The sequence below is a fragment of the Manis pentadactyla genome, chromosome 5, assembly GCF_030020395.1.
Source record: "Manis pentadactyla isolate mManPen7 chromosome 5, mManPen7.hap1, whole genome shotgun sequence".
Classification (NCBI taxonomy): Eukaryota; Metazoa; Chordata; class Mammalia; order Pholidota; family Manidae; genus Manis; species Manis pentadactyla.
The window spans coordinates 142,496,745-142,521,852 of NC_080023.1; the positions used below are offsets into that span (position 1 = coordinate 142,496,745).

Consider the following 25,108-nt stretch of genomic DNA (forward strand, 5'->3'; position numbering starts at 1 on the left):
AGACTCGAGTAGAACGAGTCCTCATACCTGCAGTGATTTTCAAAGGAGAGAATTACAGGATATTCGGATGTGACAAACGCAGTCTCCTTGATGGCTTGAATAACATCCTTTAAAGATAAAAAGTGTTAATGATAGAGAAGAGCAAAACAAAGTTTAAGGACCTGAAACCATTTGAGTCTATTATATTGATTTGGGCTTTGCAGAAAAGTCAATTCTGGTCATTCAGACTTGGTGTACCCACTTTCCTCGGTACCTCTACAGGCTGGATCCCCATCTAGTCAGACCCAGGCAGTTATTGGTTAGTGGCAATTCTTTTCAAAGCTATCTTTTACTTCTCCAATCTATGGTGCTCTATTAACTGATAAGACATTTCACCTAAATGGCATGCCAGTTCCTCATTCGATAACCTGCCAAGTTCAGAGTGCACCTTTTGCATTGAGGAGCACGTGAGCTTCTGGCATAGTGATAGTCTCATCAGACCACCCTTCTACTCCTCTTGCCTTGATGGGAAATGTGTTCCTAAAAACCTAAGGACTGTTGGAAGCTTTCATTGACTTTGCTCTGCTTTTGCAAATCAATCTTTGGCTAATTTCACTAAGTCAATAAAGACTTCTGTGAACTGAGAGGACATTTGAGATATCCCTGGTTTTATATTAGCCTGGTGAGAGTGGCAGGGGTGGGTGGGTACCAGGGAGGTATTCTCCTTGGTCAAGCAACCTGTGAGGTAAGACAAAGAAATGCTCTGGATGACCCTCCCTGAACTGAGGGCTTGGTCAGGTGAAGTAACTACTGATGAAGCAGAGGCTGCCCTCCACACCACACTCTCTCTTGACAGACAGCTGGCCCCGTTCCATGATTAGCTGTAGAAAGCGTGATTGATTCCAGACCAGTGCTTCTAAAACCAGAACCTCATATTTGGTAAAAACTCCCCAAATTCTTACTGGTTTATAGTTAACCACAAGGCAAGTCCCATCACTCAGTTAATTGGAGAAATATTTTACAATGTTTAAAATATCTAGGGAAGTCCATTTGAAAATGATAATGACTTGGTTAGATAATCTTAGAGTATTTTAGTGAGCATCCTCAGGGCTAAGGTGAGCCTCTAGCTAGTCTTACCTAACTTTTACTCAGGTGGAAATCCTGTGACCTTGATTTGTCCATTTGAGCTGATCAAGAATTACTTCTTGAGGAAAATCTTGGCTCTGCCTGTGGGTGGTCCTTTGCTCACCTCCAGGCTGCGAGGAACACCTTCTATTCAGCTAAGCTTCGTTATTAGGCTCCTTAGATCTCTAAACAAGACAGCAATCCTTCTCATCAGTTTGTTTGTCCAAACCCACTGCTTCTCATTTGAATATACTCTTGATACTTCTCAGGAAGTCTAATCTTGAATTCATTGTTTCTCAAGCTCACCAGCATTTTGGTGAAAAGAAATGATAGGCTTGGAGCATTACGGGTATAGGGCCAATGCATCTGTTTTTAAAAACACCTCTGGTCACTTCCCACCTGTAGGTTGGGCTGAGAACCTATTCTGAGTTAAACCAATCAGAGAGATCCATGTCCCTGACACACTGACAAACCACAGAATTTCATTTTTTGACTTGTCTTTTGCCAGGATGTCATTAGAGCATATTGGGGAATATTAAGAAACCAATGTTCAAATTGTAAATAGACATCGCCAAAAGGCCATTACTGAAATGCCTATATGTAAAACTGCAGATTCCTATCTATGAGGATCCTTGGGGGTAAAAATCTCCCTCTGGTGTCATTCCTGGGAATAACTGCTTCTCTGGCCCAATGGCTGTTTGTATTTTATGAACCCTGTGAATCATCATGTTTCTGTCCTTACACTGAATTCTGGAAAGTTTGGAGCCGCAATATGTGGTTTGACTTGACAATTTATAGGACTTCTGACATGCCCTCATAAACCCTAATCTCACTATCTTATCGTTTTATTCTTATAAGCACTATTTATCATCTATTTTATTTTCTGAATTCTATTTATCTTTTTATGCCACTTTGAAGTCCTTCAGGAATAATGCAAAGTAAACAGAAAGAAAAAAAAACAGGTAAGAGAATGAGAGACCCTCTTTATAGTAAGCAGAACAAGGGGGACCCTGCCAGAGGAACTTCATTATGCAGCACTGTCACCATTTGAAGACAGGAAGAGCGGCATGAAGGTGATATGAAGTGAAAAGAATGTTTCTTCTTGACTTTCTCCTCAAAACTGGAAGAAAGGCTAAGGAAGGTAAAATGCTTGAGAAAAGGAACAATCTGTTTTTACCACTCCATTCTCTATTTCCACAATAGTTTCAGAAAGCCTATGACTATGGAATTTTAAAACTTACCTTAAAAAGGATGTCTGTGCACATGGCTTTGCCATGAGTTATTATTGGTTCTCGGTCTTCACCTTTGCCATCCCAACAGTCAAGTTCAACGCACCTAAAAACATGGGGAAAATGACAATATTGAACTCTAATGATGAAGTAGAATGTGTGCAAAGTGAAAGAACACACATCTGAATGACAATATCAAACCCTTATGATGAAATAGGGTGTGTGCAAATTAAAAGGACATATATCTAAGTGACAACATAGGACCCTTACAAGGAAATATCATCTGTGCAAATTAAAAGAATATCAGAATGACAATATCAAACCCTTATGTTAAAATACCATGTGTGCAAATTAAAAGAATACCTATCAGAATAAGTTGTTTTCTTATAGAAGTAGAAAGCGGAATGAACTTAAGGCCATGCTGATTTCATGGGGTGTGCAAGGTAAATCACATACTCTTTATCAGGCTGGTGTCATCAAAAAGGGACTGCTGGAAATGAAGAGACTTGAGAGACATAGCAACCAGTGTGGTTTGGATGAAACCCTGGTTGTGACAAAGTTGTAATAGAGGACAACTTGGGGGCTTCTGGGGAATTTGAATATGGGCTGGGTTTCAGATGATTTTAAAGAATAATTAAAAAATTTTTTTGAGTGGGATGATGTTACTTTGGCTATAAAAGAAAATGTTCTCATTGGTTTAGTGATTCATACCCAAGTCTTCAGAGACAGAAGTAGTGATGTAGTTAATTTATCTTAAAGTATTTCTGAACCCAAAAAAGTAGTGAATTTTTAAAAAGTATTGATTAGTAATAACCAAAAAAAAATTCATAATGTAACTATGTTTCTTATTTTTTTCACTCTCAGCAGTTTTGCCATACTTCATCCCTCAAATACTTGCCAATTTCTGCAAAAGGAAAACCATTTTCAATAAAATTATTCTCAGAGAATGAAATCTCAGAACTTTTAACATGAAGTAGAGCTAAATTTGCAAGTGCATATGACTTATAGGAAACTTAGCATGACTTCTTAAAATATGTACTTTTTGACATTTTGGGGGGATATTTTAAATTTATAGTAAGAAATATCTTTTTGCCTGAAGGAGAACTCTGGACTTTTCTAGAACAGATGCTGTCTTTCCTATTTCAAGGTTAAATGACCATCATAATCCATTAAAGAGAAGGACAAAGGTCCTTTTCACTCTGAAAAATACTTCCTATTTTGCAGAGAAAAGTCAATTAAATTGAAGGGAATAATCTGCAAAAAATAAACAGCCATCTTGAGTTTCTGACCTGCAACCAGACAGGAGAACCTGTCTGTACATTTCCACTGACGACTTCCCGCCAAACTGTCGGCCAGTGAGATAGGTGTTATGGGAAGAGCTGATGAAGTAGTGAGCCAGAGGATGGTCCATTTCTTGGTAAAGTTCTAAACGGTCTAGGAAGACTGGGGCATTTTCATCTGACATCAGATATCTGCAAAACCCATCACTTGATATGAGGCCTAAGGAAAAAAGAACATCTTAGTAGACTTTGTGGCTCTCAGAATACACGTCTTATTCATGGAGGTTGAGGTAGATTAACAGGAGGAGTAAAAACTTCTTCACAGTTTCTTTTCCAAGAAGCTTCATCTTTCAGAACTTCCACAAAATAACAGAGTTGTACACTGCAAGTAACTTAAAGCATTCCACAATAGGTGGCACTCTGTGCTCACACCCGTGACGGCAGATGCTCCCTAACACAGGTCCCTAAGTTCAGAAGCACAGCACAGGAGATGTGGTGAGCTGGTGACAAAGGTGCACAGCAACTTTTGTCTAGCTCTGCCTCTGCCACTCACTCATGCCCCTGGGTCTCAGCTTCTGTTAAATGGAGGAAAATACTGGCAAGCCCTGCTTTCCAAGACTGCCATGAATGGTAAATGAGAATATGTATGAGAGGTGCTCTTAAAGAAATGGAAACATACAACTGTAGGGCATTATAGTTCTCACCAGATTAGAGAAGGGGTCAGTGGCTTCTCTAGATTTAAACAACTTAATTTTCCTATTTTTTCTAAAAGGTAGGGTATGATGAGAAGGGTGTTCAGTAGTCATTGAAATGTGGTCCCAAGAACCTCTGTTCATTTTAGCCATACCTTCTTTTTTAATTGAAATAGAGTTGACACAGTATTATATTAGTTTCCAGTGCACAATATAGTGATTTGATATTTATATACATTACAAAATACTCACTATGGTAAGTGTAGTTACCACTTGTCACCATGCTGAGCTATTAAAATATTATTGACTACATTCCCTATGCTGCATTTTTCATCTCTGTGACTTACTTATTTTATAACTGGAAGCATGTACCTCTTGATTTTGACAGAGGGTAGATCCCATGTGGTAACTGCAGGAGAGGCGATCAATATTTTTGCATCTCTTATTCTATCAACTATTGACAGCCTCAGCTTCTTATTTTTATTTAAACATGTGCAAGTTATGACCTGATTTCAAGCTCACAAAAAAGTACAGATGGCAGCATAATAAACAGCCATGGAGCAAATTGTAGCACTCCAAAATCTTACAACCACAGACTATTTATTCTTAAAAGAACATATGGGATATGAACAGTCCCCAGGAATGGGTTGTTCTAATTTATCTGAATTCTCTCAGACTGTTTAAGTTCAGTTGGACAATATCCACCATATCATAGATAAGTTTTCACAAATGCCTAAGGTGCCTAACTGGTTTTCTTGGTTTCACTGGAGATGGCTGGTAATTACAGGTATGCTTTGGTTAGGTAACTATATTCCTATTATGTTAATGTGTGTGCACAATTTAATTAGTAGTTTAAAACCTATCCATGCTGAAGTTACTCTACAAGAAGATATGTCAAAGAAATAATCAATCTTCCCAGGTTTTCTTCTGCCTGCTACTTCTATAGCTTTTCTTCTTCCTACCTAATCACAACCTTTAAATAGAACTCGTGCCACATGTCGAATTTACCGAGTATCATAATTCTTCCAAGTGGTAAAGACACCTCAAGAGAAATGCTGGGCATAGAAGCCATAGGGCATAAATATGCAAAGAAGTAAAAAGCTAACCTTTTCAAACAATAAGGCTTCTCTCTCACTTACCAACTTAACATTTCCCTGTATGGCCCCGGAAGATGACTGGTTAGCCAGAGACGGGTAAGATTCCTCAAGGGAGGAACAACCTAAGACAGGCACAGTCGCAGGGGGCCATGTGGTGAGAAAATGGGGAGCAGCAGAGGTGAGGCTTAGAACCTCACCCCCCCTGTTCTGAGAGAAATCTTCTGCATACATGGATGTTTATTGCCCTCGTCTAGCTCGGATTAACACATAGTCTACAGGCACACACCTGATCATCTACATTTGCTCTCTTACAACACTAAACTCTGTTTTCTACCTTTATCTCATATCTACCTACCACTTCAGCATTTTATTAAAAATAATAATAATAGAGAAATGTGGTATCCACATATAAATCAAGTTTAAAAATCAAATGAATATTCATATTTGAACTGACTGTTTATAGTTCATAATGCATGAACAAAACCGAAAGCTTCTGTGATGACTGCCCTTGCACTGCTCACCATGTAACTTATTCACTATGTAAGAATTTGTTCGTTATGCATCAGAAGATTGGAGACTGACGAAAATTAGGCTTGGGGTGGATTAATGATTGTGCATTGAGTATTGACCCCCCTATACAGAAATTTATTGTGGTTAACAACTATTTGATCAATAAATATGAGAGATGCCCTCACAAAAAAAAAAAATATAAATATATATATATATATATATATATATATATATATATATATAAATATATATATATATAAACACACTTCCAATTGTAAAATAAATAAGTAACCGGGATGTAATGTATAGCATAAGGAATATAGTCAAAATATTGTAACAACTTGGTATGGTGATAGCTGGTACCTAGAATTATCATGTATATAAATGTTGAATCAATGTGTAGTACATCTGAAACTAATGTAATGTAATACTGTTGTCAACTACCCTTCAATAAATAAATAAATAAATAAATAAATAAATAAATAAATAAATAAATAAATAAAAACAGCCATGGAAATCTTTGTCAGATCTTAACATTTTACCTTATCTGCTTTACATTTTTAAAGGAATACATAATTAGAAATGCCAGGGCAGTGTCCTGTGTACCCCATACTCAATTCCATTCAATTCCACTTTCTACTCCCAGGTAGACAACCATCACCCTAGTTTTTGCATTTAACAGTCCCAAAATAGCTTTGTAACTTTACTACAGATACATTAGGCAATCAATAGGTAGTCTGGAATATTTAAAAATTTATATTAAAAAAGTCCCACTATTTGCATTTGCAACTTGCTATTTTTACCCTATATTTTCTTATACTAACTGGGACTTACCAGTTCATATACATTGCTCTTGTTCATTTATTTTTCACTGAATAATGTACACTAGTGGTAATAGGTAGTATATAATGTGTAAAATGTATGATAATCCATATACAAATATATGAACCACAAATTCATTATCCATTATTCTGTTGATGGATATTTAGGTCATTTCTGATGAGAATGAAAGATACTGCGATACAAATGTGTGTATTTCCAGACACATACATTCTAAGAGCAAGTACTATTCGAGGTTCTGATAGATGCTCTGATAGAAGAAACAGAGAAGCTGTGTTTTCATGAAACATATTTATGGGCAAGAGAACAAATAAATTAACAAATAACTATAAGTATAATGTCACAGAAGTGCTAGAAGAAAATAGAAAGTAGGGAATGAAAGTGATAAAGAATGAAATGACAGGGATGCTTTTAGGTATGTGGCCAGCAAAAGCCCTTCTGAGATGGTAACATTCACAAAGCTTAGAAGCAAGCCACATGCACACCCCGGTGAGCCCCATCCCAGGCAGAAGGATCAGCAAGTGCAAAGACCTTGATGCAGGAGTGGGTGACAGAGGGGAAAGGGGCTGGAAATGAGGTTGCAGAGGGAGACAAAAGCTGTATCAGCTGGACTTCAGTCATTGCTCAGTACTTTGGATTTTATTCTAAGTGTACTGGGAAGGCTTTGGAGGGTTTTGAAGAGTGGAATAACATGATTAGACTCAGTTTTTAAAGGTTAGTCTGGCTGTTGTGTGGAGCATAAGTTGCAGGGCATTGAGTAGAAAGAAGACTAGGTAAAAGTCCAGGGAGAGATGATGGTGGCTCGGATAGCCTGGTAGGGGTGGAGACGGTGGAAAGTGATTTATTCAGGATTTATTTTGAGGATAGACATTGCAGGTTTTGCTGATAGATCAGAGGTGATGTGAAAGAATGAAACAAATTGAGGAATGATTCCAAGAGTTTTGGCCTGGAAAACTAGGTGAATAATGACACCGCATTGCAGACTGAGAAAGGACAGGTCTGTGGGTGCATAGAAGCAAACATGTTGGATATATACATTTGAAATGCCCACTAAACGTCCAGAGGAAGTGTTCCACCAAAGGTCTGTAATTTAAGTTAGAAGCTGGAAGTGGAGAGTTTATCTGAAAGTCACATGCATGTAAAAGAAACTTAAAGCCACTGGCCTGGGTGAGCTCACCTAGGGAGCGAGTATGGATGGACCAAACGTGGGCCACTCAGAGTTGAAAAATACATGGGAGATTCCCCAGGAAGTGGGAAGGCTGGGCTTTAGGAGAGGCACATTTCCCACTATACTAATTATTGCCAAAATTTCATTGCAGTCACTGGGTCATTGTTTGTACCAATTTATGCTGCCAACCAGAAACTTGTAAGAATGCCTTTTGTACCACATTCTCACTGATACTTGATAATGACAAACTTTAAAATTTTTGTCATTTGTGAAATAGTGAAGCTATGCCTTTTAGATGTGTTAATGGTAATTTCATAGACTTGTAAGGCCTGGAACGACTTGAGAAATAATCAAAGACACATGTCTATCATGGTATTTATCTCTCTGGCCAGAAACTGCTGAATCATATGTCTTTCTCTTTAGTGGATCACAATACTTACTTAATTCTGAATCCCTAGCGTTTGGCACCTTTATAGGAGTCAACCTCCTATAAAGTTTAAGGAATAAAAGTAGAGAGACAAGTATTAGTTGACTGACTGCAAAAACCCACCATATTAAAAGCAGGCCAACTGAGGCTCAAGAAGATAGTTCCTTGCTCAAGGTCACACAGTGACAGGGTAGCACCAAGAATCAAGTCAAATACTACAAAGTGCTAGATTTTCTCTCAAGTCACTCCTCCTTCACTTCAATCATATGCAATGTAGAATCAATTATGATGTCCCAAATCCTGATGGAGCTAAGTAATGAAGCATTATTGCTGAAAATAGGCAGTTGAGGTCCTAGTAGAAAATGTAAGTGTATGTCTACAACCAAGGAAAAACTCTATCAGATGTGGAAGAATATCAAGGAAGTCATGTGGTGTGGTGGGCCAGGCATGTGTATCAACAGGGTCTATGTGTGTCCAGAGGATGTGTAAGCCTTTTAATCACATTCACTAAGATACTAAGAAATAAAGAAATAAAGAAAAAAGATATTAAGAAATAAAGAGATGGAAACTAAGGTCATGAAACTCATGGGTACACAGGGCAGATAGAACTTGACCCTGAATCTCCTTTCATTGTCCACTGGGGTGTAAGACTGAGGCTGTAGCTCAGATAGGTTTTGGTACTCCCTGTGTAATTATATCAGCCCCACCCTGCCTACCCTTTGCAGGGGTTTCCTACTGCTACAGGACTGATCTTGGCTTTCCCTTCCATGCCTCTCCTTTGTCAATAATTGGAATGGACAGTACATTGTTTCCAAAGTTTCACTGAAAGAGACAAGGGTTCAGAAACCACAATAATTTGCTGAATTGATTCCTGGCTATCTAATCACATATCAATTGCATGTATCTTCCATAGAGGTCACATGATGGGTAAGAGGGCTCAAGATACCATGCATTAAATGTATTTGGTTTGACAAAACAAGAGGGAGAAAAGGAAGGTGTAAACTTTTATAGGAAATGGAATTCTTTTCAAAGGTTGCAAACAGAGACTATCTTTGGCATTTTTAATTTAAGCATTACGCAGTACTAAAGGTCAAATATAAGAAAGTACATAGGGAAACTATAATGCGTTTAGCTACCTAATAAATTCAACATTATCCTCAGGCAGCATGAACACATTTTGATGTAAGGTCAAATTGCTATTAACTTAGAGCAAGAAAGAAAACAAGTCAGTTATCAATCCTTGGCTCTCGTGAGCAACAAAGCATTTAGAGATACCTTTAGCTAAATCTAAGGATTTTTAAGGTTGCACATAGTCTTACTTTTTTTTTAAATAAAGAAAATGCTCTTTTTGTCACTTCTATTACCTTTTGTCTTCAAATCTTCATCAGGCTCATACATCTCAATGATCTGCATCGCCCTTTTAGCATCATAAAATGGGAATAAAATTTCATTCAGTCGAGGATCTCGTTGATGCTATGATGAGAAAATAACTCCATTTAAGTTGACATTTCTCACCCTTGGGGCATTATACATTAATCAATTATATAATTTCTAAAACTAGATATATCTAGACTATCATGTTTATAGTTCCAAAGATAGGACTTCACTGTCCTCCTTTCTCCCTGTAATATACTTCAAAAAAGTCCAAATCTGGAAGTACTCTTCTGGTTTCCCTCACTGAACTAGAGGAGAAGATACAGAATATACCATTTGTTTCCCTTCCAAAGCTGAAGGATTATAAAGTGGTGTGCATGTCAATTGTATTGTCGTCTAGGTCCCATAGCATAGGTAACAGACTTGCATGAACGTCTGCAAAAAGTGGGGTCAAAAATGCCTTTTTCTAAAAAAAAAGAAAAAACAAAAGCAAAACACCAAAAAGAACCCCAAAATGGTTCAAATTGTTAATATATTAATTTAAGGGCCAAAAGAAAAATAATAATCATAACAACAAAACCCTCATGTTAAAACAGGCAGACTTCACTTCATTTTCATTATATTTTTCTATATAAATAAAAGATTTCTTGGACACTCAGCAAATTTTATTTTCTTGAATAAATATTTAACAGATTGAACCAATTGTAATAATGATGCAAATTAATCAGCACAAGAATATTTATAAGCTGTAAACAATATGAAAATCTGTACTGAAATATCAGTAGTTCAGAAGGTCTTTTTTCACTATGAAATAGAACTTGGTTTGCCCTGAGGAAAGTATCTGGGCAGAAAGTACATGTGTGATTAAGGCACTCAAAAGGTTAAGGATGTCATTCTTTTCAGATTAGCACCTAGATACTCCTTGTCCTTCAGGAGGCACCAGGAGCAACACTGTTTCTGTAGTTCTGTCTGTTATGTTAACTTCACGGCAACAGTGAAAAAAGTCCAATTTACTGACTCAGCTACAATCTTTTGTGTTTGTGTTTGCATTTGTATAAGTGTGTGTGTGAGTGTCAGTATTTGGAGGCAGTAGGTCCATTCAACTTCCTTATTGCTCACTATGGATTAGAGGACCACACACTGTGACTCTTGGTCACCCGTCAAATAAGTAAATAGAGCAAACTTCAGTGGAATAATGGCAGGTAAGCAGATGTGCGCAAAACCTGGTCAACAGGTATGACCTTCACAACAACTCTTTACCCAAATATATGCACAGACTTGAACAAACACTGTTGAAAAAGGATTTAAGAAACAATTGTGAAAAGTTCATATGGATTTCCCTTCCCCATTGGTTTTAAAATGGTAATTTGGAAACTGGGTCGCACAGAATGAATGTCTTTGGCCAACAAAACACTTGACGGAACTTCCTAAAGCACCTGTGGGCCAAGCCTGTCCAGGTCCTCCTATCTCTCTAACAAATTGAGAGTGTTAACTCATGAGGACTCAGTATCTTTTCGTCAGTTAATCCCAATGAAGCATGCTTCTGTTGCAATCTAAGGAATTACGGCTCACAAGAGCTCACGTCCATGCACGTGCTAGAGCAGAAACTTATATTAACATCAGGCCTTGAAACCAGAGAGAACCAAAGTCATGGGGTATGTGGAGAAAGAGGGTGACGGTGGGATGCCAGGCAAGTGAAGGCATGCTACACCTTAAGAAATGGAAGGTCATCATGCAACTCTAGAGCCCACTATTCAAAGGAGTGACAAGCACCACCCTTCTGGTGAGAATGCATTGTTTCAAACACAAACAGATAAACAAACAAACAAAATAATTCTTTCTAGGCACATTCCTTCTTCCACCTCTGTAAGTAATGTCATGGAAGAAGATGGATGTGGGGTGATAAGGTCCTTTCTAGACCCCACTGCAGTTATGTTCATGGTTGGCCGCTGTATTTCTCTTCCTCATTAAAAATAAGCATTTTGATTTAAAGATACGCTCATTGGTAAATATTCTGGACTCATGGGAAGATGATGAGGCAAATCCATATGAATTAAAAGGTGAGAGGAAGAAGAGATTAAACTAAAGGGGAGAGAAAAGAGGAAGTTAGGGAAAGGAAGAGAGGGAATCCAGACATTCTCATGGGCTTTCTGAACACACAGTGGATGTAATCTGACTTGGTGTTACTTGGGGTTCGGTCTGTCAATGGCAGCTCAGGCCCTGCCCTCACTGGGAGTTAGAAATGCAGCTTTCAGAGCCCCACTCCAGACCTACCAGATCTGAATCTCTAGAGGTAGAACCCACAAATTTGTGTTTTAATAAGCCTTCCAGGTGATTCTGATGTGCTCAAGTTTAAGAAATACTGCTATAACACATAAAAGTATGCATGTGAACATATGCATTTGCATATTGAAAAACAGGACATAAATCTTTTAAGGATAGAGGAATGCTAAATGTTTGAGATGTCCTCCCAATTAACCCCCTCCCTTCAAATTTAGTCCCAAAGCATGATATTCACTGGAACATCCTATCAGAAGCAAGAGCTAGGAAAACCAAATCCTGAGATGGACTTATCATAATCTGCTATTCTACGTTTGCAGCAAATAAGCATTAAGAGCAGACAATATGAGGTTGCATTTGTCTTTGCATCTGCTCTACCACATGACATACTCTTTCACTTTCCCTACAATTCTCACATTTCAGAAAGGAAGCACAGTGCAATCTGGATAATCCAAAGGCAAGGAAACAAATGGCAAAATTTGCATTATAGTCACAAAACTATGATTTTTATATTAAAAAACAAAGAGGAGAAAGATCATTTCCAGGTAATCTCAGAGTAATCATTACAGAAGAGTTCCACATGGACATAAGCACAGGGAGCAAATGCTTCACAATTCAGAGGGACACTTGGTTTTGAGTTGGGATTTGGGGAATCAATGTAACCAGGATATTTACCCCTTCATGTCCAGAGCTTTATAAAAATGAGATTCTTAATAGCTTCTGAAAATAGGCCAAAGCACTGTATCTAAGGGAATGAGGAGATAAGGGACATGACCCCATTATTACCTCCTTCCTCTATTGAGAAAAGGCATCAACTGGTTTCAATCCAAGCAGCATTGGGAGAGACAGATGTTGACATAAATATTCAAGAGAGATATAAAGAAGGATAAAGGAATAATTGGCAAGGGTAGGCTTACTTGTAAGACTAAACACCCACTTCTCTCTTTGTCTACGCATTAAAGAATACAGATAATGGAAATGGAAAGAGATCTGTGGCCCTTTCTTATGTTCTTTCAACTGTGACATAAAAAACTTTTAAAAGGTAAATTAAAAAAACCAGTTTGGCCCTAATGTGATCATGTAATATATGCGAGCTGGGGGGAGATTACCAGCAACAAGAAAATAAAGCTAATTCTTGATTACTGTGGCTATGCAAGACCTTCTTCCTCTCTGTTGTTTTGACTACCTCCCTGGACCTCCACACATTTCCCAATTCTGCAGGCCCTCAGTTGTTACCATCTTTGTAAGAAGTTGTATAGAGAATGAAAGGCTAACTAAAATCAATTTAGCCTGTCATTAGGAACAGGAAAAGCGAGGTGAAACTAACTGAAACCCACAGATTTTAACTAGTCCTGCCACATGCAGGAAACTGAGCTGGCAGCCGTCTCTAACCACGAGGCAGCTCACAGTGAGTGCCTCCACTGGCTTTCCTAGGCTCCAGGTTACTATGTTCATAACAGGAAAATAAAGTTTCCCTAGTCCCCTGGATGGGACCAAGAGATATCGCTATAACAAAATTTCAGATCTGAATAGTGGATTTCCATGACCGAGTCCCTTACTGAGAATAACAGGTATCTTCTGCCCTCACATTCTTCCCATTCACACTAAGTGTTTCAAGGGGCACTCCAGGTAACCCACGAGGACAGAGCTTCACAAACTTTCATGTGCAGACAATTCACCTGGAGATGTTGTTCAGTGCATGCTCCACCTCAGCAGGTCCAGGCAGGACCCAAGAGCTGGCATTTCTAACACGCTCCCGCAGGATGCCAGCACTGCTGGTCCACAGGTCACATTTCCGAGAGCAATGAGGAAGGAGATCCCGAGAAGCAGATGAGGAGCAGGTCTAAAGCTACCAGTGAAAAGCTAGTACGTGTTGATGGCATGGATAAGGGCGAGGTGGTACAAACCCCTATATAGCAAACCAGGCAGTAAATGGCAGGGGGTCCCTTCTCTCCTTGCAGTTTTCTGAAGATACACATTAGGACTGGGCAGAAACATCACATAAAGAGTAAAAGGACTTACAAGCTGCAAAGTGATGGGAGACAGTATGTCTTCTGCTAGCATAACTGGCCTTTTTTCCCCTATTATCTATTCTGATTAATGCTGGTGTACGTGTGTCTGTGGATTTTTGCTTTGTTGATCATTTCTCTGGTGATCTTGCTGAACTCTCTTATCTATTCAAAGAGTTTTTCTTTTGCTAGTTTTTGATATATTCAGTGTATGCAATCCTCATCTGCTAATAATGAGAGTAGAGCCTTATCCTTTTGTGTTTTTGAGATTCATTTATTCTTCCTTGTCTCATTGCATGATCTGGGGCTTCTCATATAATGCTGAATTCTGGCTTGTTGAAACTATGTGGTTAAAGCATTACAGAGATGTTTGGGTTCAAGCTTTTGGAGCCAGAGACCCTTATAGTCCAATGCTTGCTCTCCTCAAAGGAACAAAGGGTTTTGAAGGTGCTCTGCCTAAAGGGTGCTATGATTTTGAGGCGACAAGAGGGGCAATGGTAGGATGCAAAAGAGAGGGTACGAGAACCTGGCGGAATGTTTTCTAAGTTTGATAAAGCTTCTTCAAGAGGATGTTCAGATTCCTGCCTAGTCCTGCCAATTCAGTTTACTAGGATAGAAAGGGAAGAGATTTGGGGCAGACACTTCGATTAAAAATAAAGGCTGTACATGTTCCTGGACTGTCTTGAGGTCTTTATGACCTAAAAAAAAAAAAAAAATCTAAAAGGATGCTGATTCCATCAGTCCTACCTCCGAATTAAAGGTACTTTCTTACTGTTAATGACAAGCCAAACAGAAGGAAACATAAAAAACAGATGAGGGTTACCAGCTACTGTACTCATGATGGATAAAAGCTTACCCGATAGTAAATGTTTTAGGGAAGGATTTGGATGGCAGAGCCAGAAAGTATGGGCAATCATATCTTTTAAAAATTAAGTATTACATCATTGTCTTATAAGAATTACCAGAGTGATTACTGGGTAGGTCTAGAAAAGCAGCCATAAAAGGAAAAGCATGATATAAGCACCCCCTGCATGTCATACCTATTTTAAGACTTGAGAATTGTTTCTTTACTTGAACAGTGAAGTGCCTATGAAGGTCTCTGTAATGTTTAGTAGATGGCTGAGTCTAGTTCCATCCCCGAGCACACAAGAGGTCTTTTTTAGCAAATGGAAAATTGATGATGTGATAGATTTTCTCCTCTCCAATGAAGCGTCCTCCCTCTTTAGTAGAAAGCAAGATTCCTGCCCATCTCATCAAACCTTTAGACGATAAATGACCCAAAGTGCGTGAAGAAGCTGAGAGAATGAAAATGATACATTTTAAAAGTAAAGCGGAAGAGAAGATCCTTAAGGAACTACGGCAAGGCAACTTAACTTCTGAGTGACAGTGGTATAAGAATGTGAATAATATCTGGGTAAAGATCACGAACATAGTATTCGCATGACTGAAAACTAGTGGAGTGGAAAAACTTGAAGTGTTTTCAAATAGAATAAATATTGCATTGTACTGAAAGGCTTATGTAAAAGTGGAGGCATCTGTGCTGAAATTTGGAGTACCTTTTGTTCCCTGAATCAGTGCCTTTGGGCTCCGGTTACCATGACTTCTAAGATGCAACCTTACAAACTGAGAGCCACTGAGCCCTGACGGGGAAAGAAACAAGAAACCCTTTGACAAAGATGTGTTTTTTGGCAAATCACTGCCTGCCCATTGCCTTTTCTTGAGGCAGTACCATGTGTCTGGCTTGAAAATGTCTTCTCTAACATTTTCCTCTTTATACGGCATAACGGTTAACCTAAATAGTTTTGAAACAAAAAATATATTGTCCATTCCTCACTTAACCTCTTCTTCTTATGAATGTGTTATGGAAAAAAGTGAATTTTCCTGTTGTGGATTAGCAAGAGCCTCAATGGGTTTCACTGAAGAGAAAACATTTTTTGTATGTGTAAAGAAGAAAAGTTCATTTTAGTTGTAATAAAAGTTACAACCTTTATGTGTTCTAAAATATTTTTCTCTTGTGCTTAAGCAAATTTAGTCAACTAGTTTTGGTTGTTAAGTGGATCATATTAAAAAATTAGCTCAGAGCTTGTTAGAAAAATAAAAAGTAAAAATTTAACCTGCAATCCAGTTGGCCTTCACATATATTATATTTTCACCCAGGAACTCCAGTATTGCCAGAATAGTCTATTTGAACCTATGTAATATTTTTCTAACATGCAATCCATTAAAAGACAAAAGTAAAGCTTTCCAGTCCATGCAAAGGTATGAGAAAAAGTTAGCAATGGAGAATCCACCTATAGTGTGGTCAACTCAATCCATTCACTATTTAATGAGTTCAATAGAAAAAAAAAAGTACCTTAAATATCATCTTGCAAAAACATTGACACATATAATTAAATGAATATATTGTAAAATTCACACGCACACACAAACCCAGAGCTGCACATCACAACAAGAAACCAACAAATAAAGCAGTGTGCAAAGCTGATGTGTAGGAAGCACATGAACACACAAGGGCAGCAGCTGATTTTTGCACCTGGTAAAGCCATCATGGAAAGATCAGCAGGTCAGAAACAAAGCAAATAAGGGCGTATGATGCAGGCATGCAATGAGGACACTCGGGGAGGCAAGCCACGGCACACAGACTTTTCGGAGTTAATGTATGAAAAAGCTTACTTCATTTAGAAAGCTCACTAATTGGTCTACCGTTAAATAATCAGTTTTGTCTCCATTGCTGAAAAGAAATTTATTAGAAAAAGTAAGTTTTTTGTATATGATGCTACCATAGGTACGATTTACATGTTGACATTTGTTGATGATAATTCTAAACTTATTTTCTAACCCTGAAGGGGTAGTACATTCTTCAAATGGCCAGAGACTGTTTTTAAGGGAAAACCCCTGAAGCAATAACAAGGAAATACTCCCACCAGCTCACAGGAAATGTCTGCAATTATTCCTTAGCATTACGGAAATACATTATTTTAAAAACAACATGTAAGTCATCCATTTGAAATAACTGGAATGAATGAACTTTTCAACGACATAATAACATTCCAAATCGAATCTAGTTAGTTCACATAATGGGTTAATACCTAAAGGAGCAGGTTAAAATAGTAGGTAGTTAGTGAAGCCAATGCAAGGGGGGAAAGTTCCAGGTGCTGCCGTATAACTTAGGTAAAAGTCTCTCAAAAAATCAGAGTGAGCTTTTACACTGATAAATAAGGGGTGAAAATGTAACCCTAGCTAGGTAGTCCTAGATACTGTCAACATACTATATTAAAATACTATGACCAGAAAAAATGCTTTAAAAATCTAAAAGGACAAGGATAACACTGATATGACACTTTTTCATAAACAGAACTTACATTTTTTTAAAAAGATCCTCTATATCTGTCCGAGGACAAATCTTTTGCGTCAGTTCATAGAACTTTTCATAAGTAAATGCTGCAGGCTCAATTTCATCATTCTGTAAAGGACAAGAGAGTGTCACGCATCACAGGACATTTTTTCTCTAGGGAGGGAAAGAATCCATGGGATCATGAAGAGAAGCGATGGCCACTGGGATCCCAGGGCCTCTGTCTATGGTATTTGCTGATAGAAGCCAGAAGGTCAATTCCAGCTTTGGCCCCATGACATATGTAAATGATCATTTCTGGTGACCACACAGACATGGTTTGTGTGTCCAAACATGAGCTACAGCTGGGCTTGCCCTGGAACACACCTCAGAGAAAAAAATCTGAACAGGGCCTCTTCCTCTCCTTGAAGGAGAAGAGTAAGTGCCTGCCTAAAGAATGCTGAATAAATCAAGTCCCATGTTGACTTATGCTTTTTGTGCATTTTCACAAGACCACATGAAGGGGCTCAGGACACCCACATAAGATTTTGCTTTTTGTACTGAAATTTATATTTCAAATAGAATTGCTGAAGCAGCAACAGGCTTCGATCTTTCTTGCAGTCAATAAATTAATTTCAGTTATCCTAAATCCAAAGGGCCATGAACACAAATGGTTTGTATGGTTGGGGAGCAGCACTTCATTAAAAATGTCGCACAACCGTCTTGAAGAACTGAATGTATAGGTCAATTATTCTTTTGTTCTTGATCGGAGCAATGTTGATGGGTTTTCCTAAAACAACCTTTCCATAAGTAAGCCATGTAAAAGCAGCCTGGCTGTCGTTTACTTTTCTTAATAAAGTTGGCAAAAACACTATTTGAATTTGAAAACATTTAGGTTAAAATGCGAAGAAAACTAAAGGAAAGAAGGAGAAGGAAGAGAAAATGAACTGCATTTTATGTGGCTGAATCTAATTCTGAATCTAAATGAGATCCATTTAATATAAATAATCTGGCTTATTATATATGAGAACATAAATAAATGAAATGGTTTTAGAAATGCATGATTAAATCAATGAATACCTTTCCACTGGGAAGACCTAACTCCTTGAGTGCTTGAAAGATCACCTTTTCTGTTTTCCCCGATGCAAAGGTCCTAGTAATACTAGAGCAGGAAAGAAAGAAAAAAAATTTCAAGGCATTGTTCACTCTGTTTTCTCTGATACAAAGATCCCAGTAACACTAGGATGGTGGGATGGAGGAAGAAGGAAAAGGAGACAAAAATGACTTTCATTTCTAGGTATTTTTCACCTCCTAAACTAGCTCCTGCTATATCCCTCTGGTTACCAGGTTGGTGGTGCTTAGTGAGGTTAGCCTCCTAAGGCAGGCGACCCTCTAGAGGGTCAGGATCACAAAAGGCACTGGGGGATACATACCGTTGGGCAAAAACAATGATAAATTTTGATCTTACCAATTCTATTCTTAGGAAAAAGGAATGTGGCAGATGGGACAGTAGATCCAGAATAAAACCTCGGTTGGCAATATCTAGGCTTGGGGAAAAGAGGTAGACCCCTTAGAACTCAGCCCCTGCCTGTGATTGCCCCCACCTTGGTTTCACTACCGCTGACATGAATTATCAGACGTATTTCGTTGTATGTTTTGAGGTAGGCACCCTCAAGCAGCTCTGAAATTCCAGCTGCTCAGGATTTTTATTGGTAAAGTAATCGGTGGAGCTGGGGGAGGGGGAAGAAAATAATTATACATTTCAACAGAATTGTGCACTATCCCGAGACATGGTATTTCTGAAAAAAACCACGCTGGTACTGCTAACTGAATTAAGTAGTAAGCTGCTTAACAAGGTTGGTAAAATGGATAACACCTTAATGAACATACTTCCAAATGATAAAAGCAGGAAACAGACTCCTTAGGATAAATGCATTGGTAGCCTGGAATCCATTCTTGGCTCTGAGCCATGCCTTAGCCACCTAAGGGAACCTTCATTCATTTCCTGATTGGAAGCCCAGATAATGTGTCACCTTAATAATCTAGAGGCTAAATTCAGAAGTCCAGTCTCAACCTGAGGACAGCGCTTCCTTTCACCTATGAAGCTTGGTTTTGGAAAGCCTTCCCTGTGAGCACGAGAGGATTGGTTACAGCACTTCCCCAATTCAACCTTGTCATGCACTCCACCATTCACGTAAAGTGGAAGCCAAGCTCCAAATGTAAGCGCTGACCACCAGTTAATCTTGAGTGGGAGAAAGCACCACTTCAACTGTAAAGTGCATCTTCCAAAAATAGACTGGGAAGAACAAGCTTTAGGTAAATGTTCTGTTATGTGTTCCTTCAAAGCTTTATTGTTTCATACTTGGTGTAAGACTACTCCAAGAAGTACATTTTTAAGAGTGCTAAAGGCAGTTGAATTCTCTAACAAATCTGCAGTCATGGTAGTACATATGTGCTTGACATCAAGGAAACGGTTCTAGTATAGAGGGTGCTATGTCCTCATTTTTCCACTTCTCTGGAGTTCATGAAAACTTTGAATTGTGTTGAGAAACAATTTATCTGACTTCTATAAAGGAGCTACTCAGTATGCCTTTTTTAAAAAAAATATGTGTGCATGTGAGAGCTATAGGCCCCCACCACCCTCACATTTGGGATGTCTAGCACCTATAATCAGGAGGAAACTCTTTGCATAGCAATCTTAGGGGTATCTCAGCTGCCTCAAGTTTCTGTTAGGTTTGGATAGCCCTGGTAACAAGATTAAAAACTGATTGACATGGTCATGAATGTAGCCACAAATATAGGGCCTAAGACTTTATGATAAAACAGAACTTGGGTGTGGGGTGTGGGTTGGGGCAGGGAAGAAGGGAAGAGTATATTGGAAGAGAATCTTTATGCTAAGCATTGGTGAAGCGTCAACAAATAGGAAGTAGAATAAGAATGTCTCGTGGGAGTAGGAAGGTTCAAGCACTGTGGTCGCGGGCGTGGGGCAGGGAAAGAGAAACAATAGGGTTTCCAGTGCCAGGGCAGAGGGAAATCCACATAGGAATGTATGAGTGAGGGCAAAAGTCAGAGCCCAGTGACATTATCACCCGGAGGGTAACAAAGGCAAGGGGCAAAAGTGTGGCCAAGGGGCTCACTCTCAGGCCCACCCTTTCATGAGGGGGGCTTGGATGGAGCAACCCTGCCACAGATTTGGTCACCTCATTCTACAGGAGACCAAACCCAGGGTGGAAAATAGGAGCAAGAAAACTGAACAGACCATCTCTTGGAGTGATGCTTGTATTGCCTTTGCTCCAGGGAGCTTTTCCATTCTTGGGCCTTAAAATGGATTTGCTCAGGGGTAAGAGGGGCTGTGGAGCAAATGTGAATTCCCTGAGTTTCCAGTTCCACCATTTCCTCCATCAGAGGCCCAGCAGAATGCCATTCAACTAGTGTCCTGAGAGAAACACACTTATCACAGGGCATTTTAGACACCATTGTGGGGCATTTCATGGACACATGTTTGTGTTTACAAAGGACTGTGATTTATTGAACTCATGATCTACAGTCCTGTGCCCATGAGTGCTTAGAGCTTCATAGTCAACAGGTATTCAATGGGTTTCTGTTGAATCAAAATAAGCTACACCTCTCCAAATGAAATGCTATCAAAGCCAATACCCTCAGGTGGTACCCAGTCCTATTAGAGTCCTGGTTAAATTCCATGTTCCAGGGGACCTTACAGGTGGCTAAGATGGCAGCAATCCTACACACCAAGGGAGTCTCACTCTCTGTTTTCAAAGGGTCTACAATCTAATGATTTCAATACTACCTTCTGAAACAGTCAGGGAGGACTGATGCAGTGAAGCCCCAGCAGTCATACCCTTCCTTGTGGGCATGCTGAGCTTTCAGGACGTGGATGGATTACACAGGAGTGGGGCTGCCATGAGCACACCTGCAGCTCTCAGCCTGCTTTAACACAACTGTCTCCTTGAGACCTCTTCCAGCCATAGCCCACAACTATGGTCTGGCTACCATTTCCCATTCTAGGCACTGGCTCTAAATTCAGGTTATAAGGAATAGGAAATGGCACAAGAAAAGAGACACTCTTAAATCTTTGGTCTGAGTGGGAAGGTACATTGAGTGCGAGTTTGTAAGTCTGAGGGAAAGGAAGACCACAGATGATTATACATATAGAAAGGGAAGAGACGAGGGAGATAAAGCGTTAAGACTTTCTTCACTTATTGTTCCTGCAACTTCCTGTATATAAAGTTTTGGTTAATGTTCTTGTAGCAGCCATTCCCAAGCTATGCAGTGACAGTGAAGCCAGATCCCTTTTAACACTATGCACACTATACTAATAGTTTCCATTTTAAAGACTCCAGAGTGATAGTGATGAAATGAAATTTTAAAAGTGTTTACTCTTTCATATCCATTAAAACATTCAGAACAATTTCCACCTAGCCTTTGGCAGGTCACCCACCAGGAAATTTATCTGCTTTTTTCTGGCTTGGTATCAATTCTCCATCACATCAACTCTAACAAACTGCCCCTGAGTCATAGATGTCTTGTGTCAAAGACCTGTTAATCCTGGCAGGCACCAAAGATTTCATGTCAAAGACAGCTAAAGAAGAGATGATAAACTATCCAGGTTATTTCTACAAAAGAAGAAAAAAAAAGTGGTAATAATTTTGCATGTGAACATGCTAGACAGAGATCTTTGGGATAAGAAAAGGCTTGAAGCTTCTAAAAAAGAAGTGTGATTAATAGGGTACATACAAATGAAACCAGAACTGTGAGTTAGAAATGCTTTGAATACAATTTATGTGTTTTTACTTTGTCCATTTCCTGAACCTTATCTTGGAAGAAAAAGCAGGAGAGTTGGGTATGTAAAACCAGATCCAACTTACATTTCTCTTCTGCATCCTGCTGTCTGTGCTCTCTAAGCCTGGATTTATTGCTTCAAAGTAGATTTTAAATAAAAATGTGTTATATGTTTGGCAATAGCTGCAGGATGCAGGGATACATTTAAATAATTGCCCTGCTATTCCTCAACAGAGCAAAGGGTTTTAAATAAAATAAGGATCAGTGTAAAGTGTCTTTTCCAACAATCATCGAGCATCAAGGGTGCTAACCGGGCTTTTTAAAAAATTCTACGTAAACATGAAATTTACTTGCTAGTAAGTCATTAATAAAAAGCAGAGAACCTTAACTACAGATTTGGAAAGACCATGACACATGTATGAGGCCTATAACTTTGTAAACCCTCAAGAAAGATTAAATAAAAAGAATACTACCCATAGTCTTCTTATGATTTTTATGCTTTTCTTCCCATTGATATTTCACTTGTGTCACATGGATGGATGCTTAATAATACATGTTATTAAGAAAAATGATGACCTCTAGAACAATTCTGTTAAATGTAAAAAAGAGTAATGTTGAGGGATTATGGAGATGTTCTCACAGGGATGCAGAATGGAAGCTCTTAGGCAGAATGAAGCGGCTGGGCAGAGAGGGAGGCAGAGGAGTCAGAAATGGCCACGTGGCATCAGCCTGCCACTGGTCCAGTGTATTTACTCCGGTGCTATGTAGCTGGCGACCCATTCACCGCCCCTCTGAAAGAGCAGTTCTAAGGTAAGATTCTACTTAGTAGTTCTTGGTTTTGTTTGTTACTGTTTATCAGTTGGCTTCTTGGATAAAGTGCTGTCCAGAGAAGTCAACACAGACTTTAGTGTGGAGAATTCTGGAAGAGTAGATTGGTATCTGCAGAACCCCTGTTTCATTTGGGTTGTGAGCTTAGGCTCATGAAGCTCCTGGCTTCGTGTGGACAGCAGATGCTCTGGGGCCCAGTCCAGCTTCTGGAACTTCCATGAAGTGCTTACACAAACACCAACCAACAAAATACTGGGAGAGTTTGGTAAAGATTTCCCATCTCTACCATCGCAAGAGTTTCCAACTGTGCCCACAGGCTATTAACAAACTCTACCAGCAAGGGAGTAAAAGGGCAGAAAAGAGGGAAGGGTGGGGAGTCCTGAAAGGGTGAAACGTGTCAGCATAAGCATTAAAGGGCATGTGTGAAGGATGCATCTGGGTCATCTTCTCTTCATTTCTGATTCTACCCAGGCTTTACTGCCACTTTTTTTCCCTGTCACTGTTCCCTGGGCAGGTTGAGGGAGGAAGCAAACAGTTCCTAAGGGTGTATGGTGTCGCTGATGGTACCCAGAGCCTAGGCGGCAAGAAGCCAAAGGAGGTGTCCACCTGCCCTGGGCGGCAGGGGAGCAGCAATGTCCAGGGACATCCCTCTTCCTGACACAGTCCAGACACTTCCACTCTAGGGGCACATGGAAACTTCTTTAATTTTAGCTAGTGGTTAGTCACGGCAAGTAGGTGAAAGACACTTAAATCCTAATAACTCACTTATTTGAAGATTTAAAAACCACCAGTATATTTTCAGATGGTCTTTAATTTATCAAAGTAGAGTGAAAGCTATCCATTCTGAGGAAAAATGCAACTTAACATCCATAAATGATTTTTACAAATGGAACACAGCATTTGATGGAGTGATTCAAACGAAGCTTCCAGAAATATCTTTAGTTAAAGCAATTAACAAGTTCTTGTGGAGGGCTTTCTCTTTAGTCTGGTTTCACCAGGGTTGACACAGGGTACAGAGAGCAGACAGGAATGACAGACTTACCTCCTCACTGGAATTTTACCATTCGTGTTGGTCATAAAGGCCAACTTCATCCAGCTGGAAAACAACAGTAACAATATTGTTTTAATATTTCTTAGGAGGATCAGCTTCAATCCGGTTAAGAACTTAAAAAGTAAGCTCACTCACTCAAAAAACATTTATTCTGTAAACCAGAGACAATCATACATGGTGAGATGAGTTTATAGTTATCTGATTCAGCAAGTAAAAATACAGGACTCTATGTTAAGTTTAAATTCTGGACAAAGAGCAAATAAATTTTTACTATAAGAGTGTTCCAAACAATGCACAGGGACATACTTAACCTAAAAAATTATTTGTTACTTATCTGAAATTCTCCTAGTTCTATATTTTATCTGGCAACCCTAGATGAAGTAGAAAACTGGGTGCTTGCCCAAGCAAATTGTAGGTCCTTGTTTGGTTATTGGCCTTGTCCTTGACTATTGCTCTTTAATAAGTGGTCAGAAATACAACTGTCTGGGAGTAGGTGGATGGATGAAACAGGTGAAAGGAAAAAAATAGGGAGAATATTTGTTATATTGGTCAGGGAGGCAGTTACATGAGTGTACATGCATGTAAAAATTATCCTCACTGCTGGGCCTGGTTGAGAGACGCAGGGTCATCAGTGGAGTTTTTCTATGGGGGTTCCCTCCTGCACCCCTCAACAGCCTGCCAGTGGCCTTGTGATGGCAGGTAGGCCCACTGCTCCATGGATCACCACTTTTCAAGTGGGCTGACTTTGGCTTTGACTAGGATTCCTACTTGAGTGTCTTTCATGTCACCTTGGAAGAACAACTTGGGTCAGATTAAAAAAATCTACCTTTCTTTAGTAGTAGCCCTCCAGAGGGGCCACGGTTCTTCCAGCATCTTCCTGCCTTCAACCATTACTTTCACAGAGGTTTCGGGCTATGGGTCTATCATATATGCCCTGCCAGGTGGCATGCAAAGTGCAGGTATATACTGATCAATTTCCTCTCCAAGGAGGTCAGAAGCATGGAGGGGAAAAGAAGCTAGATGCTGCCTGGCCACAGGCTTAGCCTCCATTTCCTAATCTGACCATTTGCTTAATAACAGATAAGAAC

At 39.3% G+C, this 25,108-nt stretch overlaps 1 protein-coding gene across 9 annotated transcripts in view; it reads right to left on the bottom strand.

Moving 5' to 3' along the window:
- The window catches only part of PLCB4 (phospholipase C beta 4), a 402,883-nt gene that overhangs the window by 92,792 nt on the left and 284,983 nt on the right, over positions 1-25,108 (bottom strand). For all 9 annotated transcript variants that reach the window (XM_057502744.1, XM_057502741.1, XM_036880089.2 and 6 more), the window contains 8 exons: positions 24,012-24,065; positions 18,422-18,503; positions 17,373-17,473; positions 16,684-16,741; positions 9,712-9,820; positions 3,623-3,833; positions 2,346-2,439; positions 28-107 (listed from right to left, as the gene is read on the bottom strand). In XM_057502744.1, coding sequence (XP_057358727.1) covers positions 28-107; positions 2,346-2,439; positions 3,623-3,833; positions 9,712-9,820; positions 16,684-16,741; positions 17,373-17,473; positions 18,422-18,503; positions 24,012-24,065 — 789 coding nt within the window. The remainder of the gene's footprint in view (positions 1-27; positions 108-2,345; positions 2,440-3,622; positions 3,834-9,711; positions 9,821-16,683; positions 16,742-17,372; positions 17,474-18,421; positions 18,504-24,011; positions 24,066-25,108) is intronic.